The 19,737-nt window shown below is 40.6% G+C and overlaps 1 protein-coding gene across 7 annotated transcripts in view; it reads right to left on the reverse strand.

The window, feature by feature from the left end:
- JAKMIP2 (janus kinase and microtubule interacting protein 2) overlaps positions 1-19,737 on the reverse strand; it is a 192,490-nt gene that overhangs the window by 74,624 nt on the left and 98,129 nt on the right. For 6 of the 7 annotated variants that reach the window (XR_001903834.3, XM_003900316.5, XM_003900315.5 and 3 more), the window contains 2 exons: positions 12,613-12,889; positions 1,814-2,311 (listed from right to left, as the gene is read on the reverse strand). Coding sequence is in view for 6 of the 7 variants with exons in the window: in XM_003900316.5 (XP_003900365.1) it covers positions 1,814-2,311; positions 12,613-12,741 (627 nt within the window). In the remaining variant the exon portion in view is untranslated. The remainder of the gene's footprint in view (positions 1-1,813; positions 2,312-12,612; positions 12,890-19,737) is intronic. The other variant, XM_003900317.5, reaches the window with a different exon arrangement.

The raw sequence follows: 19,737 nt of genomic DNA on the forward strand, positions 1-19,737 counted from the left end.
GTGTGCTTGAAACCCAGGGCCCTGGTGGTGTAGGCTCATGAGGGAATGCTGATCCGTGGATCGCAAATATCCATGGGAAAAGCGTAGTACCTTGGGCAGGCAGCACAGTCTCTCACTGCTTCCCTTTGCTGGGGGAAGGAGGTCCCTTGGCTGCCTGCACTCCCCACATGAAGCGACACCCCACCCAGATTCTGCTCGTTCTCTGTGGGTCGCACCCACTGCCAAACCCGTCCCAGTGAGATGAACTGGGTACCTCGATTGGAAAAACAGAAATAACCTGCCTTATGTGTTAGTCTCGCTGGGAGCTGCAGACCTGAGCTGTTTCTATTCGGCCATCTTGGCCCCTCCCCTTCACGTTGCTATTAAGAGGGATTTCATGCCTACTTCAGCAATATGCCGGTGAAAGGAAGTCGTGGAAAAAATTAGCAGATCAAGTGGATATACTTACAGATTTTATATTGAAAACCGTCAACAAATGAAAATACTTAATGCAAAGCTGCCTTTTCATTGGATACTTACCTGCCAACTCCAGAGTTCGAAGTCCTGATTCTTTCTTCATCAGCCACTGTCGTTTCAAAAACCAAAGGCAGGGCAGAGACCAATATTTCTGCACTGTGTTTGGTCTTTATTGTCAAACAGTGCAATAGAATGAGTTGATATAAAGAATTCAGAAAATGTGGCAAAGGCAATATTTTACAGTTACACTGTATTACAGTACAAAGAAAATTAAACATTAACTTTTAAAAATGCTCTGTGGTAACCACTTTGAACTTAAAATTAAAAGCCTAGAGATATCACCCAAGGAACATAATTAGAATTCTCAGAAAGTAATTGCTTAGAACTGGAAGACAAAAAAGTAAAAGTGTAGTTTTTCCTTAAAAAACCCTTATTTCCAGAGAAACATAAAGTACATTCTAACAGGTGATAGTTGATGTGATAACATTAAAGTAAGATGTAACAGACGCTAAACATCTGAATGCAGATGAACATAAATTTTTTTGGTCTAAAATAATTAAACAAGGTCAACCTAGGACATTTAATTTTCATGTGATAATTATATTTGTATTATAGTTAAGCATAGTGAGAGGCCTATCTGGTTTTTGGTCAAATATGTTAGAAGGAAAGACCAACTCTGTAGGGGCTGAGGTAAGTCTTGGAAACTATTAATAGCAAACAACCTACTTAGGGATGACAATTTAAAAATTTTAATGGCTCCTGTTTTAAATGACTCCTGTATACTTTGGGAAAAATATCTATGTTTAAAATGACTAGCGATTTTATAGTTTTGTATCTTTTTTCGGTCATGGTTTTTGGGAAAAAAAGACTCAAGATGTTCTCAGTAGCTGCCGTTTTCAGACATCATGAAAGTCATAGAAACTTCTCCTACCCTCTATAAAAACAAACAAAGAAACCATAAAACTCTGTAAAGGAAAAGCCCACAAAACATGCTGACTTTAGAAGAATCCATGATTTATAATATTTTTATAAATATCTAAGGAAACAGGAGTCCTTTCCATATATATGGTCCTTGGAGATACTTTCTGTATATATGGTCCTTGGAGAATCCAGTTTGTATGAGAAAGGTGATTTCCAAAATCTCTTACACTTTACAATATCAATTTTGGCCGGAGCATATCTCTCTATTGATCTACCTACCTACATACTGAGCTATCTTGGATAGAGCACTGGACAAAAGGTAGGCACTGTTTACAATCCACTGACAAGAAAACACGAAGAAGAAGCAAATCCCACAGCACTCTGAAACCTGGAAGAGACGGGTTCTACATGGGTCTGATGGGATTACTGTACTAACCAGCCTCCGAATATCCCGTTCCGACTCCCACTTGATCTTCGAGATGGCTTCTTGGTGGGACTGATGCTCACTCCGAAGGTCCCCAGCCTTGATTTTATCTGCTTGGATCATATTGCTCAGAGCCTCGTCCACCTGCTTCTTGGCCGTTTTCAGGTCCGCAATTTCCTGTAAGAGCTTAAGACGCTCTGCATCAAACAGTTTCCGGGCCTCCTCCCGGGCCTCAATGGTGAGCGCTGTCCTTACTTTGTCACTGCTGCCATCACGGAGAGCACAGAGAGCAGACTTGAGCCTCTGGATCTCTCCATCACGCACCTTCACCGTCCTTGACATCTCCTGCTCGTGCTGCTTGATAAGGTTCTCCCTCACAGCCTGCAGCTCCTTCATCTTCTCCTCATGGAGCTTGGTTTTGAGTTCTGTCACCAGCACCGTGTGCTTGCGCTGCTCCAGCTCACGAATCCTCTTCGCTTCTTGAGTCTTCTCTCTTTCAAGCTTTGATACCTAAAAACAGAGAGGCAAAAGGATGAAGAGAAATGAGCCTCAAAGGACAGGTGTGCTCCTAGGCAGGATTTGCAGCTCAGGCCGCTGTGATCTCTTAATTCCTCATCTCTTTTCCAATTCCAGGCCCTCTGAGAAAAAAGAACTACAGGCCTTGAAGCTGGGAATACAGTGTGTAAAAGGCGGAATTACCTGAGGATATTTAAATTACTTTGTTCAGATGAATATTTGATGTTCTGGGGCCTTACTATGCAATGTGCGGTCTGCAGACAAGCAGCCTTGGTATCACCCAGAAAGCATGCTAGAAGCACAGAATCCCTGGCTTAGCCCCAGATCTATGACTCAGAATGCGCATTTTAACAAATGCCCATGCGATTAGTATACACATTAATATTAGGAAGTATCGCTGTCATGGTTTTCCCCTTTACGGGGAAGATTGCAATGCAGATCGCCTGGAGAACTTTTTAGACTACACAACCCTAGCTAGATCCAAACTGATAAATGTGTGTCTTAGAATAGATCACAGTTTGATATTGTGATCAGCCTAATAAATTAGTGCCTAAAGTGATATTATTGAGCATCCCCCTCCCTCTTTTTTTTTTTTTTTTTTTTTTTAAGGGATGCTGCTGCTGCTGCTGCTGCTGCTAAGGAGGTGAAAAATGAAGACAGTTGATAATAGCCTCAACCTTACCTTTGTTAGTATGGCAGGTCAGTTTCATCCCCAAATTTTACACACACACACACACACACACACACACACAAAACACCACCACCAACAACAAAACTGCAGATCATTGGGTCCTCTCTCTGATGAAGGACTTTAGTGATCATTGTTATTTCTGAATGCGCCATGAATGTCTCTTTGAGTCCCTTTTCACTCTCACTCCTCCTCCTCCCTTCCTGCCCCCGCAAGCCAACACTCCAAGTAGTTTGGTGAAATATTTCGAATGAGCTTTTTACCTCTCAGGAATTCTGGTTTAAAACTATTCCATGGTTTGCTAAATTTCCGGTGATAATATAGGCCTCCTTGTTGATTAGCAATGGCACTGCCTATTGATCTAATCTGGTTGTGAATCTCTGATTCAGTAGATCGGGTGGAGCCCAGACATTTGTGTCTTGAAAAAGCCTCTCCGTGATCCTGTTCTGCTGTCCTCCTCCCCCACTTCATCTCTGCTGCTTGTCTCTGTCTCTGTCTCCTCTCTCTGTCATACACACAACCCCCGCACGCACACACATACACAGAGTAATCTAGAAAAAGGGGGCCAGGCGCAGTGACTCACATCTGTAATCCCAGCACTTTGGGAGGCTGAAGCAGGTGGATTACCTGAGGTCAGGAGTTCGAGACTAGCCTGGCCAACATGGTGAAACTCTGTCTCCACTAAAAATACAAAAATTGGCTGGGTGTGGTGGCAGGCACCTGTAGTCCCAGATACTTGGGAAGGTTGAGGCAGAAGAGTCGCTTGAACCCAGGAGGCGGAGGTTGCAGTGAGCCAAGATTGCACCATTGCACTCCAGCCTGGGAGACAGAGTGAGATTCTGTCTCAAATAAATAAATAAAAATAAAAAAAAAGAGAAAGGGAAGAAAAATGGGGAGTCCCAGGAGTAATAGCTAATTGAGTGATATTGAGTCTCCACCATTTGTAAAATTGGAGGGTTTCACAAAATAATAGTTGAGAACCTCTCCAGTTGAAAAATCTTAAGATTGAGACTCCATATTGTAAACATTGTAATATAAAGTGTCTGTGATGGTTAATACTGAGTGTCAACTTGATTGGATTGAAAGATGAAAAGTATTGTTTCTGAGTGTGTTTGTGAGGATGTTGCTAAAGGAGATTAATGTTTGAGTCAGTGGACTGGGAAAGGCAGACCCACCATCAGTCTGGGTGGGCACATTCTAATCAGCTGCCAGTGCAGCCAGAATAAAGGCAGGGAGAAGAAGGTGAAAAGACTAGACTGGCTTAGCCTCTCAGCCTACATCTTTCTCCTGTCCTGGATGCTTCCTGCCCTTGAATATCGAACTCCAAGTTCTTCAGCTTTGGGACTCGAACTAGCTTCCTTGCTCCTCAGCTTGCAGATGGCCTATTGTGGGACCTTATGATCGTGTGAGTCAATACTCGTTAATAAACCTCCCTTTATATATATACATCTATCCTATTCGTTCTGTCCCTCTGGAGAACCCTGACTAATATACAGTGTCTGAGATTTTACTCACCTTAATAGTTTACCTACCTTTGGCTAGAACAGTATTTTCTAAGTTTGCATAGTATTTTATGAACAGTTTATTTTTAAAGGCACAGCAATTATTCCCATGATGGTTATTCTAAAAGAGGTTGGGGCACAAGGGGACTTGGTGAACTAAGCAGCCAGGCATCCTCAAGCAACCATCCTCTGATCTCACCTCCAGCTTACACCTATAGTCCCTTCATGGAGGCCTCTTCTCTCTTAGGCTCTAGACCTGTGCTGTCCTATGTGGCACCTGCTAGTTACCATACTGCAAATTTGAACTGAGATTTTCTCTGCATATAAAATATACTCTGGATTTTGAAGACTTAGTGTGAGGTAAAGAATGTAAAATATCTCACTTATCACTTTTATATTGATTACACATTGAAACTATAATGTTTTGGATAAATTATACTAAACTATATTATTACAACTGATTCTGTTTCTTTTTACTGTTTAAAATTGCAGCTAACAAGAAATTTTAAAATCACAGATATGGCTTGCATTTGTGGTTTACATTATATTTTTCTTGGACAGCATTGCTCTGGAGTTCTTAGACGTTCATTTGGTGAGCCTAGCTTTCCCCACGCTACTGTTGATATTCTCTTAGTAAAGCTCAGTTCTGGTCTTACTTATGTGTCTGCTCAAAACCACCCAGGCTCTTTTGTGTTGTGGAATAAAATCTAACAGCTCAGCTTCACCTTTCAGGCTCCCAGGAAGGTTTGGTTGGATTTCCAGCTCCTACTTCTCCCTCTCCGTCTCCTAACCTGTCCCATGCTGTAGGTAGGAGAGGGGTTATACTATTTTTTGCACATGCCCTGCATCTCATTCCCATATGCTGACAGTTTCTTCTTCCTGACTTATGCTTCCATCAGCTCGTTTTGGGATCCTTACATTCCTCATGGCCTGGCTAGATGTCATCCTCTCCTGTCATGCCACCTTACTCACCCAGGATAAAGCTCATTTCTCCTACCTTTGTCTTCTCAGTATAGTTTTGAAACACCTCCTTACTAGTGGTTTTCACAGTTTTCTTTGCATTTTTTTTTTGCCCACTTGTCTGTCCTCATCACCTCCTCTTCTACCCCTACCCAAGACTGTTAACTTTTAGAAGGTTGCCAGTGAGCCATCCTCATCATTGTGTACCCAGTGGCTCCCAGAACAAAATAGAAGAAACCAGGTGGCATGTGTGGAATTAAAGGATGTATGCCATTATTTCTCTCTGGCTAGGCCCCTAGCCAGAGGCAAGAATAATATTTTCTGTCATACAGTTTAGAGAATACAGACTTGCAGGGTTACCAGATCAGCCCCTCCTCAACCCCTTCCCAGTATAAAATGACAACAAAACAAAACCCTAACACATAAGAATATTCACTTCTGTCTGCTAGGTGCTTCTCTTGGTGCTTCAATAAGGACGATCTAGATCTTACTCTCCATCTTTCTAGAGCGGAAGTGGGCATCTTCTAGATTGGGGTGGGCAAACTACCGCCCAAGAGTCAAATCCATACTGCTCCTGTTTTTATAAATAAAGTTTATTGGGACACAGCCATGCCATTCATTTACACATTGCTTAAGGCTGCTTTCAAGCTACAATGGAGTTGAGTAGTTTCACAGAGATTGTCTAGCCCACAACACCTAAAATATTCACTATCTTGCTGTTCACAGAAAGAGTTTGCTGATTCTTATTCTAGATAATGCATTTTTTGAAAGGAAAAGCCTTATTTTCTACTGATTTAGAAACTATGATAATTTGCCTTCCATAGAAGACCTTGGGAAAGTTACTTTAGCTCAAGTGATAGGAATTTAGTCATCTTCAATTTCTGCAGGATGCATTTACACTAGGCATCTGGAACCGTATCAGGACTGCAACAGCTGGTGGTTAACAAGGGAAACTTTTAGCCATTCTTCTGAGAACAGTGAAAAACTGTAGTAAAAATGGACAAAGGGTAAGAAATCCTGGGTTTGTATTCCTGTTTCACTATTTGCTATCACTAAGAAAGTTGCTTTATCTTTCTGAGGATTTTTGATTACACTTAAAAATGTCTGTAACCGGGTTACTTTTAGGGTTAAACTAGATAGTGTATGGAAAAGTACCTTGAACTGTAAAGTACTATGAAGTGTAAGGTAATATTATTACTGGATATAGTAGGAGATACTCCTTGATCTAAAATTATTTATGTCAAATTCTCTGGAGGCATCATATTGTATCTTCCTGTAATTCTGTCATTTACCCCAAATTATTAACTCAAAGCTTTTGCATGAGGTCTGAAGGGGAGATGAAGAAAATTGTTTTTAAAAAAGTAAAAATACAGGTGCATGAAACATAGATTCCAGACTGAAGACAAAAACAAAAACAAATACTGTCTATTCCTTAAAATAATCCATGAAAACTAAAGAAAATTCAAATGAATTGAGTAACATTTGACTTTTTTTTTATGTTTACTTATTTTGGTTGTCATGAAAACTGACATTTTTTTTTTTGCAGGATTTCTAGGTATGGCTTCTTTTTAAGTCTGGAAGAAGTGTTTTATTCTGAAGAAAAGTCAAACAATGTGATTGAAATTTTGGGGTAAGAAAGCCAATAACAACTTTCTGAAAATTATTTGCAGTGCAGATGCTACCGCTAAGGATATAGATTTAAATATCGTAATATAATTCTTAAAATGAATATACAAAATGATGAACCATTCCTGAGTAACAATGAAATTATAAAGATGATAATACTTTGAAATGAAGAAAATTATTTAGTAGAATAAAGAAACCAATTTTGATACATGGATATGTTTTACGGAGAAAAATTTCAGCTCAACCATATAATAGTTAGCATTTATTGAGGGTTTAATATGAGTTAGGCACCTTTCTAAATAGGCTTTACACACATCAGTGCATTTAACCTCCTGGGCAGCTCTGTGATGTAGGAAGTCTTTGTTTCATCACAATTGGTGATGAGAAAAGTGAGAAACAGTCTTTACATAAGAATAATGTAAAGAAGACTCACTAAAATACATTGCGGGCCAGGAGCTGGCTCCAGGTCAGATCCTACACCTCCTTGTTTGCTCTGAAGCCTTGGACACCTTGTGTCTGTACCTGAAACCTTGCTTCACCTCTGTCAGCCTCAATTTTCTCATCTGTAAACTGGGGTTGTCGATATCATTCTCATATGGCTATTGTGATGATTGACATAGGCAATGGATCAAAAGCCCTGTGGAAAAGCTGGGACACATAAGAGATTAATAACTATTAATACATGGTGGATATTATAATATTAATTTTAATAAATATTGTGTATATAGTAATATTATATTATACACTATTATAGTAATACCAGCAACATAAATATAAAAGTCTCCATATCATCTTGATAAGACTAACATTACTATATTACATTATTAAGATGGTAACTGTTTTTCCAACAGAAAGAGATGTTCAAAGATAAAACTGAGTTTCTTCAGTATGTATTGTGTTCTCTGGCATTGGCAGCATCTAATCTTGATGTGGAAGACACTTGGGGTGCATGTGGGCCTAAAGAGTGATAAAGAGTGGTGCAGCGTGGGGCAGGGTGAAGGGGAGAGCGCTCGGTAGGGCTCTGAATGATAGGCTTCCAAATCCCTTCTATCCTAGAGGTTCTATGGGAAAAAAAAGGTCATCAGGAAAGTTTAATCCTACCAAGGAAAGGTTACACTATGACAGAGAAAAAAGAATGTATGACTATCTTACATAGATCTCATGTTGTATTTTTCTATTCTGTCCTACTTCTGGTCTAGCCCTTGCAAAATGCCAATGTAAATTCTGCCAAGAGAAAGATAGTGATGATTTGAGCTTTAAAAGTGATCTTAGAAATCTAGGATTAAAAATTGGACAGCTCAGTCAAAGGTAAGGAAAAGGTTGAGAGGTTATCAAGGCAAGCTAAGCTAACATAAACTTTGGCCTGGATTATCTGTATTGGATGTTCCTGGAGGAACACAGTAAACTGGCAGGGATTGTCAGGGGCACAAAGTAACTCTCAGAGAGGAGATGTGAAGGAGTCGCTCTAGGAAGGTTGCTTACAAGGGAAATCCTATACAACCTTATACAATTCAGTGCAAAGGATTCTATCTTTAAAGTTTCTTGTTTTCAGCTACTTTTGCTTCCTGAAAACAGAACTAAAGGAGTAGACAGGAAAATATACCCCATCCCAAATTTGGTACCTGTGTCTGGAGGCTGTGGGGACAGTCACTCGAGGATAGAGAATGTTGGCTGATTTTCTGAGAATGCCCTAGAGGCAATAGAGGGCAATGGAATCAGAGAGTGAGCATTACCTTGACCCCCACCATCTTACAGAAGATAGGAATTCCCATCGCGGCTCCTCCACTAGCTGTGTCTCTGGGAGCAAATGAGTTAAACAGTTTGAACCTCATTTTCTTCAATGAGTTAAACAGTTTGAACCTCATTTTCTTCCTCAGTGAAGGCAGAATAGTAATTGCACCCTGTCTTTATCACGGGCCTGCTCTGATGGTTGTGAGGCTTGGTGTGAAAATGCTTTGCAGTCTGAAGGGCTGTGCCAATGGGACAGCTCCTGTCTGGAGCTGATTCTTCTCAACCTTGCAACCCAGACCTGTTGCCCTGCTGCCTCTGCCCTGAGAACCCTATTCCCTGCTCCTGTCCATTCATTCCCTCTATCACTGTGCCTATGCTGTTCACGCAACCATAGTTTATCTCTGAGGGAGAGTTACAGAGTCCTGGGGCAGCCCCTGGCATGTTCATACACACTAACCATTGGATCATGCACTCATGGTGTCCACAGAAGAGACAAACAGGGCACATACCACAACTTAGTGGCTCAGGGTGCTGCTCCAAGAAGCAGACAAACATGGTTGGAAATCCTTTCTCTACTCAAGTCTAGAGTTCTCACCTAAGTGAGTACTATAACAGTACTTATGCCACAGGGTTTGGGGGAAAGCTGTTAAAAAAAAAATGTAAATTCATTCAACAAGTAATTTTGAGCACCTCCTATAGGCCAGGAAGTTTCCTCATCTGTAAAGCAGGGATAACAATGCCTACCTCAGCAGGTGGAAATGAGGATGAAATGAGATAATGGCATGAAAGCACTTAACACGCTTGACACAAACTAATTGCTCAAAAATTAACACTCACACATACACCCTTGTAAGGTAGATACTATTATCGTCCCATTTGACAAATGAAGAACACAGAGGGGTTTTATAACCTTCTCCAGGCCAGTCAGGTGCTAGTGAAGCAGCTGGGACTCTGGCAGGATGAAATGCGCTTATCAGCCCATGACAGATAGTAAACATTCAGTACGTTGTAGCTGTTTATATTATCAGCCCAAAGGTCTTAAGATTCGGCTCTGTACACCATGGCTGTTCTGTAAATATCAGTGGGATTATTTGTCTTGCTGGATAGATGAATACTGCCCCGTTGCCCCAAAGGTTTCCACTTTTTAACTTATCCATTCCCTAGTAGCTGAACTGTCATTTTGTCATCAGAGCCTCAGAGCCAACCTGAGAGTATAAATTCACATCTAGGCATTGTTCATATTCTCTCTCTTAAAACCTGGCCCTTTTGAAAACACAATCACATTTATTTATAATAAAAGTGCTTTATGACTTGTTTGCCCTCTACATTCCCTTTGCTCTCTGGGGAAGGATGCTGACAGGCAATGAGACTTTGCTTTAGCTCCTGGGCTGGGACCGTAATTAACTGCCAAGGAGAGGTAGCCAGCCAGGGGCAGCCAGCAGAGAAAAGGACAAGGCTGTGTGCGCTCATTTAAGAGGCTGGCTGCCAGTCAATCGTCAGAGGAAGGGGAGATTATGCTTGGCCTGAGGGCTTAGACAACAGTGCCAGGCCCAAGAGACACAGGCAGCCTGGTTCAAACTTGAGAGTTACCCATTTTAAAAGGCTTGAATATGTGGCGTATTGGCAGTGTTGAAGTCCTCAGAGTCTCTGTTTCTGGGAATCTCATCAGTTCGTTCTCTGGAAAGCAGCAGCAGTTTAGGGTTCCCGGTCACGAGATTGACAAGCTTCTTCCTAGGAATGTAGATTGTCATCCTGTCGTAACTACAATTAAAGGAGTCTGCCTCCCTTGAAGTGTGATGTTGCTGCAGGGAGAGTTAGGGCCAATGAAATGTTTACAGATTGTCAGACCTGGATAGAATCTTACAGCGGAGTGTTTGTCAACACGAAGCCTGGAAGTCGTCTGCATCTGTAGTGCATCGGAATTGCCTGGGCTGCTTTACCGAATACAAGTCCTGGTTTTCACCTGACTACTTTATCAGAATTCTTGGATTGTGGGCTCAGGAATCTTAATATTTAATCAGGTCCCCCAGGTTATACCATTGCACAGTGATGCTGGACAAGCCCAGATATGGAGAAGCAGATTCAGTCATCTGAATTACAGATAGAGACACTGAGACATTTAAATTCATCTCCAAGGAGAGATAAAGACAAATAATGCCCCACATCTTCTGACTCTCAAACAAATGCTATTCTAAAATGACATCATGTTCCTTTTGGCTTCATGGAAACTAAAAAATTTCCTTCACAGATTTTACATTACCGTCTCTTTATCTAAGGTCAAGGTTTACCTTAGTCAGGGGGCAAGAGGCTTTGGCAGATCCAAAGGACACTTATTATTGTTAAAATGAGGAGAAATAGATTTGGGGAGAAATAACAAATTAAAATTTAATAATGATGTCAAGGAAGAAGAGGTAGATAAAAATTGAATACATATATTTGTTGGCTTGTGACTACTGCTTGTTGATCAAGAATGTTTTCTTACTCTATAATTATCTAAATAAGGCAACTTTATGCAGTCATTGTGGTCTCTAGTTTGCAGGGAGCAAAAACATCTTATGAATGCTGGAGATCTCAAAATGCTTTCCTAGACATGACCCTAGTTGATATTCACACCACCTTGGTGAGATGTGTGTTTGCTTGTCCATTTAGGCGATGGGATTGAGAGAAGTAAAGAGACTTCTAAGTCTAGTTAGCAACTGACTTAAATCTAGAGAATAGTAAAAAGAACACCAATGCTGTAATTTTTTGCAAGTTTATTATGTGTCAGGCAGCTCTCTGAGCACTTGACATAAATTTTTTTTTGTTCGATCCTCATAAACAGATTATATACGTGTCTAATTCATACCTCAATATAGCTGTGATGTGATGAAGAAACTGAGGTCTAAGAAATGCATCATCTTTAAATTATTCCTCTATTCATTCAACAAATACATATTGAGATTTTAAGTTCTCGAGATTATTTAGGCTCTAGGGACGCTAAGTAAACTGAATTCCTGCTTTTGTAGAGATTGAGGAGTGACTGCACTAAGCAAGTAAAAAGCAAATGTATAAACTGCTATGAAATAAGCCAAGAATAGGCTATGGGGAGGACCTGAGGATGGGGAAGTGTTCTGTGTTAGAGACTGTGGTCAGACACTTGATGGTTGAGCAGACATCTGAAGGAGGTGAGTGAAGGAGCATGGAGCTGTCCAGGAAGAACAAGTGCAAAGGCCCTAAATGTGATTGGGGTCTCTCTCTTGATCCAGCAAAAATAGGAAACAGAGTGATCAAGAGAGAGAGAAGTGGGAGATGAGTCAAAGAGGGGGCTGGAGCGAATATCCTGTAGTGGTAGAGAAAGTTCTTTGACTCTAAGAGAGATAGGAAGCCAGTGGAAGGTATTGGGCAGTGGAGTAACATGATGTGGTACATTTCAGAAGGACTGCTTTGAATGCTCTGGGAGGTATAACCTTTGGAGGGCAAGAGTGGAACTTGCCCAGGGTCATGCAACTATTAAGTGCTTGGCGGTGGTAGGGGGACACTGTCTGAATTTTCATATCTGGTTTCCTGAACCAGGCTTCCAGAGGAGGCTGAGATCTGTCAAGTGAGCATGCTATTCTCACTTTCTGTGTGTCCTGTGCTCAGTTCCCTCCTGCCACATGCAATAACCTCTCCATGTGTACAGGGTATGTTGCCCTCTCTGGCAAAGGGCAGGAGTCCACTGGGGTGGGCCAGCAGGCAGAGCTGTGCTCCCTGCATGAGGACAGTCAGAGCTGCTCTTAAGGCCACGGCCTCAGGTAGCCCTCGCTCACCTTGGACTTCTCTTGATGCAGCTCTATCTGAATGTCTGTAAGCTTGGTCCTGAGGTCTTCATTGGCAGCTTGAAGGGCAACAATGAGTGCCTCGGGCTTCTCGCCCTTATTTCGCCCTTTTTTGGACATTGTTCCTTTCTAAATGGAGTCTGTTGGTTTTTAATTTCTTTCAAGCAGGTGCTGCCATGTTACTGTCTCTTATCCTGGAGTACGATGTCTCAGCATCTACTGTGTGGTGCTCCTTGGTAAGGTCTCCTCAACCGCTGCCCTGGAAGCCCTGAGAAGAGGCAGAGATAGTAGTTATTGTTTTGGCAAAGACCTGGTCTAAGTGCCAGTCAGTCTACTCTCAGCCTGAGTTACCTGTAAGAGCCTCCTCCTGAGGATCTCCTATCCTCAGTATCTCCTGTTCACTTGTACATGAATTTAGAGTGATATTTTTCAAATAGCTAATCTAATTATGTCAATATCTTGCTTAAAATCCTTCACCTGTAAGCATATCTCTTTCATGTCTTGGAGCGTTCTTTTTACCTGAAACTGCTTCCTCTTCTATCCTTATCTCCTCCATGTCACTCACTCATACTCCAACCATAAGGAACGTGGTCTTTAAAGGAAGTCACCTATGTGTTGACCAGAAAAGGCAGAGAGACCCAACTTTAAGCAAACCCAATGTATAGAGACAGGATTACATGTAATAGCTAAACTGTGAGAAGTGGAGAATAACTATAAATGAATCACTGGATTAACTGAGTCACTCATATATTCATTCATTCATTCAATCAGTCAATATTGTTAGAGCTCCTTCCATATGCTGTGCTAGGTATAGAATGTTGAAATAGAAAAATAAGTCAGAGTTCCAATGGGAAAAAATTTATCTATTGATCTATCTGTCTATCTATCAATCAATCACCTATCTATCTATTTACATCACTATCCATAATCTGATAAATTTTTTTTAAAAAATAGGCATGAATTGTTTCAGAAGTATAGTGACCTCTCTTTCCATCTGGGTTGAATAAGAAAGGCTCACTGAAGAAGACACCAATGGCTTGGAACTTGAGGATTGGGTAAGATGATAACAGATGGAGAAACAGGTGAAGCATCCTGGGCAAAGAAAAAAGCAGGTGCTGAGACACAACAGAGAGAAATCACAGTGACTATTTGTGGGAAGAAATAGGGACTGATTAATTACACCCCCAAATGTGGTTGATGGGCATTAATATTGGAAAGGTTTCCTGGAAAGGATAGATGGCGGGGAGGCCTAGAATTTCAAGCTTAGAATGTTGGAAGCTTTTTTTTTCACTAAGCAATGGGGAAGCTGTTGAAGTTCTTGGCAGGTGTGTGCCCTAACAGAGCAGTACTTTGGTGTGGTTATTCTAGTGGCAGAATGGAGAGAGAATGAATGCAAGAAGACCAGATAGAAAGCAACTGAATTTGTCCAGGTAAAGAATGATGAAAGCCTAATCAGAATTGTGGCAAGAGGAGAGAAAAGGGGTAGGGGTAGGTGGATGTGTCTTGATTAACAAATTCTTGAATACTTCATAGGAATAAGGGGCCCAGAAGAATAGGAACACTAAATCATTAAAGTCAATGGGAAAAACATGACAAGATCCTAGAGAAAGCTTCCCGTGCAACCTTTCAGAAAATTGGGCACTGTGTGTGTTCAGGAGCTTCAGTCCAGAGCTGAGGGCAACTCCTGCTGACCACCCATATGCTCCAGCAGCTGCTACTCTCTTAAGACCCTTGTATCTAGCACTGACAAGCATGCTGGGATGCTGGGCTTTGTGCCATCTGCTGATGAGCACTGAAGCTGTGCTCTTTGAAGTACGTCCCTAGGGGAAGGGGACAGGGAGAGGTTAGGAGATAGGAAGGATGAGACTGTCTGCAGCAGTCATGGAACTGTCCACCACATTCCATCCTGTGCTAGATGCTGGAGTTGTCCTTCATGCTTCCGTTGCAAATCTGGCCAAATTATTAAAGTGCAGGGCTGCGAGGTCTCTGAGAGGCCATCTTTTTTTTTTTTTTTTTCTGGTTTTAGTCTTGGAATGAATTCAGCAAGCACATACTGAACATTTGTGTGACAAGCACCAATAGGCATAAGGATAAATAAGATAGTACTTACGCTCAAGTAGGTAGTGAGTGAGTAAATTCACGTGTGTGTGTATATATATATATATATAAAATAGGTTTCTCTCTGTATGTATTTGATTTCTAAATGTTGTTGTTGTTCTGGCCTTTTCCAGATGACCTCCACTGGCCTCCTATATAGTTATGACCCACAGTTCTATATCGATAGCCCCGACCATTATGCAAACACCAGACTTGTATATACATACAACACTTTACTTATCAAATCCACTTGAATATCTGATTGGCATCTCAAACCTAGCATAACTAATACAGATGTCTTTATTACATTAGTACCCCCAAACTTTATTCTCCTTAGGTTTCCCTAGATCATTAAATGGCAAAATCACATGTCCAGTTGTCCTAGATACAAACTCCAGAAATTATATTTTCTTCTATTTTATTCCTTGTATCTTTTATTCAGTTCACTAAGAAGTTCTGCTTGCTTTGTCTATAAAATATGACCCTCTTTGGCCAATTTCCCTCAAACCTCTAAAGTGTTGCTGGAATACAGAGAAAAAAAGGAGCTTGGGAATAGCATTATAGTCCCTTCATTGTTGTCTTCTTGAATGAAGAACAGGCTTTTCCAAATGCAGATATGAAATGGTAGAGGAAAGAACTTGAGCAAAAACCTGAAGCCACAAATTTGCCTGGTATATTCAGAAAAGGTTGTGAAATGGAAGAAGAGAGACTGAGGTGAGATTTCAAAGGTTGTTGCAAGATAAGCTAGGGAGTTTGGAGTGGATTTTACAGGCATGAGGAAACATGGCAGCATTTGAACATACATGTAATAATAATAAGAGCTGCTAGTGACTGCTCACAATGAGTCCATCATTGGACTAAGGGCTTAACGTACTGTTCTTACTTAATTCTCACAAAATTTAGGGAAAAATGATGAACTGAAAGATTAGGTAACTTGCCTAAATTGACCAAGTTGATTGGTGGTGATGCTCAGATTCAAATCTAAGCAATCTGAGACTGGGAACCAAGCTCTTATTCTCCAGACTGGACTGCCTTGTATTTGCATTTTAGGAAGGTAACTGTCAGTATTATGGAAGATGGTGGAAGAAAGTCAGTTAGGCTGCTTTAATGGTCCATGTGAGAGGTAATACAACCCTCAAGAGATAAAAAGAAAGTGGCAACTTTGACACATGGAGTCATTGATGGAATTATGCCCAATTTTTAAACATTACTACTGGTTTGAACCTTCTTCTCTCCCACTGTAAATAACGACTATGAGTTCTACAGAATTGCTTGTAGCAAAAATGTACAAAGGGACAGACATAATAGATACATTTTACATCTTTATTTATAATTCTACTTAAAAATGTAATATTATGTGCCGGACTTTATGTATTTTTAGCCTGGGAAGTATTGTGAACTTAGTTCCACAAAGGGTGAGGAAAAGGAAAAGGTGAAAAAAAATAGATGCACATTTAGAAGAGAAAAAAGCATCACAGGAAGTTATTGATAGCATCAGCCTATGGGTGCCTTAAGGTGAGCAACTTCATAACCACAGTGCTATACACCCCTCTGGTGGAGGAGAACTTTCCAAACCCTTCTCCAGTTGTAATGGGTGCCTAGCAATCTCATGATTCTCATAGTCTAATTCTACTGCATCTCTTTTGTTTCCTTGTGCTGCTTTTTTTTTTCTTTTCACAGCTTCTTTGCGATATGTCACATACTGTAACATTCACACTTTTAAAATGTACAGTTCAGTGGTTTTTAGTATATTCACAAGGTTGCATAAACAGCATCACAATCAATTTTAGAGCATTTTCATCATCCCCAAAAGAAACTCTATACCTATTAGCCGTCATTCCACCCAGCTCTCTCAGCCCTAGGCAACTACTAAGTCCATTTAGTGTTTTGTCTCTATTTAGTTTTGTCTCTATGGATTTGTCTATTCTGGACATTTTGTATAAGTATAATCATATGACATGTTTTTTTTTGTGTGTGTGTGACATCTTTAGCATAATGTTTTCCAGGTTCATCCATGTTGTAGCATGGACCGATACTTCATTTCTATTGCTGAATAATATTCTATTGTAGGGATCAACTGCATCTTATGTATTCATTCATTGCCTGATGGATACTCTTGCTGCCTTTGTGTAAGTGGCTTAAGGCCAGGCTTCTACAGAAGCTGCCAGCCATGACAAGGGACATCACTCTTGAAGGAGTGCAAAAAAGAGACTGCCTGAAGGTATCACTGCACACAGGTGGAACGTTTCTGGACACCCCAAGGTCTTTGCCACTGATGATGTCTGACCCACCAGATTATCAGGAGGAAGGATAGGAGCCTTGTTCCACTAAGGGTCAATCTCTGTGGGAGCTTTACAACATAAAAAACTTGAGGGAACTTTAAGTGAGCCTTACGTTTCTAGCTCCTAGTTGCATGGTCAGGCAGCAGTATCCCCAGGCAACACTGTGAGGCATCAAATATTTGAATTTTAGCTTACTCTTCAGGGCTTCCACTATCCCTAATCAGGCACCTCCTAGAGCCCCTGAGGCTGAGTTTCTCTGTAATGGTTTCTGTCTCTGATAAAGATATTAGAGAAGTTAGAGACAGCCTCTTAGAAAGTTTTGCATTTTGAAGATCATTGCTTAAAAGCACACCTTTATGGAGGAATGGATTATTAGTGAAAGAATTACAGGCATCATTCATTCATTTAACAGACATTTACTGAGAAGGTAATATAGTGTAGTATTTTAGAGGAGGGCTTCCTGAATCTTTGGTCTGGTTACATCAAAATCTACTTGAGAGCTCTAGTGATAAGAAGCTCCACTTCTGGAGGTTCTGATGTAGTAATTGGCACATGATTCTGATACACAGGCATCTTTGAGAACTTTTGATTAAAAGTATGGGCTACGGAGTCAGACACACCTGTTTAACTCCCACCTCCGCCTTTAGTAGCTGTATGATCTTAAATCACTTAATTCTCTAGGTCTCAATATTCCTCATCTTTCAAATGGGGTTTGGAGGGATGGAGATATGTAGTATCTATGACATTGGATTGCTTGGCAATTAAATGAAGGGATGTAAGTGATGCTCTTGCACAGCTCATGACACAAGAACTAACCACTTATTGAGTGCTTTCTATCTCTACTGTTAGCCACAGTGGAGGAAATAAAATACCCTGTAAGCTCTGTCTTCAAGATGCGTAAATTGAATAAGAATGACAGGGGATGTGTAAAATTATTGATAACTCAAGTTCTGCACTTACAGAGACCTTATATATTAAAAGAGCCCTTTATTTAGGAACTGGTAGAAAACTCTTGAGGGAGAGAACCCACTGAGAGAAAAGGAGTGACATCAGCAGAGGAAAATGCAGCCTCTGTCCCTCCTCACCAAGGTTTCTCCTGGCAGACTACTTCTGGAGACCAGGAGTGGGATGCCCCATCTGAAATCATCTTGAATCATCTACTCCCAACAAAGTCCTTTCACATCTTTTAGTGTTTAGGCAGCTTCCAGATCCAATCTTGATAAACAAGTTTTCAGGTCTAAAAATTCCCATTCAGCATTCTTCTTTTTTAATTGACAAAAGTATGCATTTATGGTGTACAACATGATGTTTTGAAATATGTATAATTGTGGAATGTCTAAATCAAGCAAATTATCATATGCATTAACTCACATACTTATTTTTTTTGTGGTGAGAACCCTTAAAATCTACTTTCCTAGCAACTTTTAAGTATACAACACGTTGTTATTAACTACACTCACCACGTTATACAACAGATCTCCATCCAGACTTACTCCTCCTAACTCACTGAAATTTTGTATCTTTTGACCAACGTCTCTCTATTCTTCCCTCCCCACCTGCTCCCCACCTTTTTTTTACTCATTTGTTTGAGATGGAGTCTTCCTCTGTTGCCCAGGCTGGAGTGCAGTGGTGCGAACTTGGCTCACTGCAACCTGTGCCTCCCAGATTCAAGCGATTCTTCTGCCTCAGCCTCCTGAGTAGCTGGGATTACAGGCATGCACCACCACTCTCGGCTAATTTTTGTATTTTTAGTAAAGATTCACCACATTGGTCAGGCTGGTCTTGAACTCCTGACCTCGTGAACCGCCCACCTCAGCCTCTCAAAGTGCTGGGATTACAGGTGTGAGGCACCGCACCTGGCTACCCACCGGCCCCCTTAATCACCATTCCACTCTCTGCTACTCTATGAGTATGACCATTTCAGATTTTCCATATAAATGAAATCATACACTATTAGTCTTTCTGTACTTGGCTTATTTTACTTAATATAATGTCCTCTGGGGCTATCCATGTCATAAATGAAAATTTTCTTTGTTTTTAAAAGCTGAATAGTACTTTATACTACCTTCTCTTCATCCATTTATTTGGTGATGGATACTGAGGTTGATTTCATATCTTGGTTATTGTGAATAATAGCATTATTCTTTTTTAAAGACAAACACTGCAGTATTAAAACAAGAAATTGAAAACATCAAATAAATTTATAAGTATTTACAAATGATTATTCTAAGAGTGTAACTGAGTTGTAACTCAGAGGAGAAATGCTTGAGGGGATGGATACCCCATTCTTCATGATGTACTTATTTAACATCACATGTCTCATGTACTTCATTTATATATATACCTACTATGTACCCACAAAAATTGAAAATTAAAAAACAACTTTTCAGAAGAAAAAAAATAATGAATTCATGCTATCGATCTTAGGTTATAATCTTGGTTGTATACTCTGTCCAGGAAAGTAAAAATATCCTAGAAATACTGTTTTGATGTCCAACTATAATTTATTTATTTATTTATTTATCATGGAATGTCACTCTGTCACTCAGGCTGGAGTGCACTGGCACAATCTTGGCTCACCGCAACCTCTGCCTCCCAGGTTCAAGTGATTCTTGTGCTTCAGCCTCCCGAGTAGCTGGGATCACAAGCATGCACCACCATGCCCGGCTAATTTTTGTATTTTCAGTAGAGATGGGGTTTCATGCTGTCCAGGCTGGTTTTGAACTCCTGGGCTCAA

The sequence above is a fragment of the Papio anubis genome, chromosome 5 (assembly GCF_008728515.1).
Source record: "Papio anubis isolate 15944 chromosome 5, Panubis1.0, whole genome shotgun sequence".
In the NCBI taxonomy this organism is placed as follows: domain Eukaryota; kingdom Metazoa; phylum Chordata; class Mammalia; order Primates; family Cercopithecidae; genus Papio; species Papio anubis.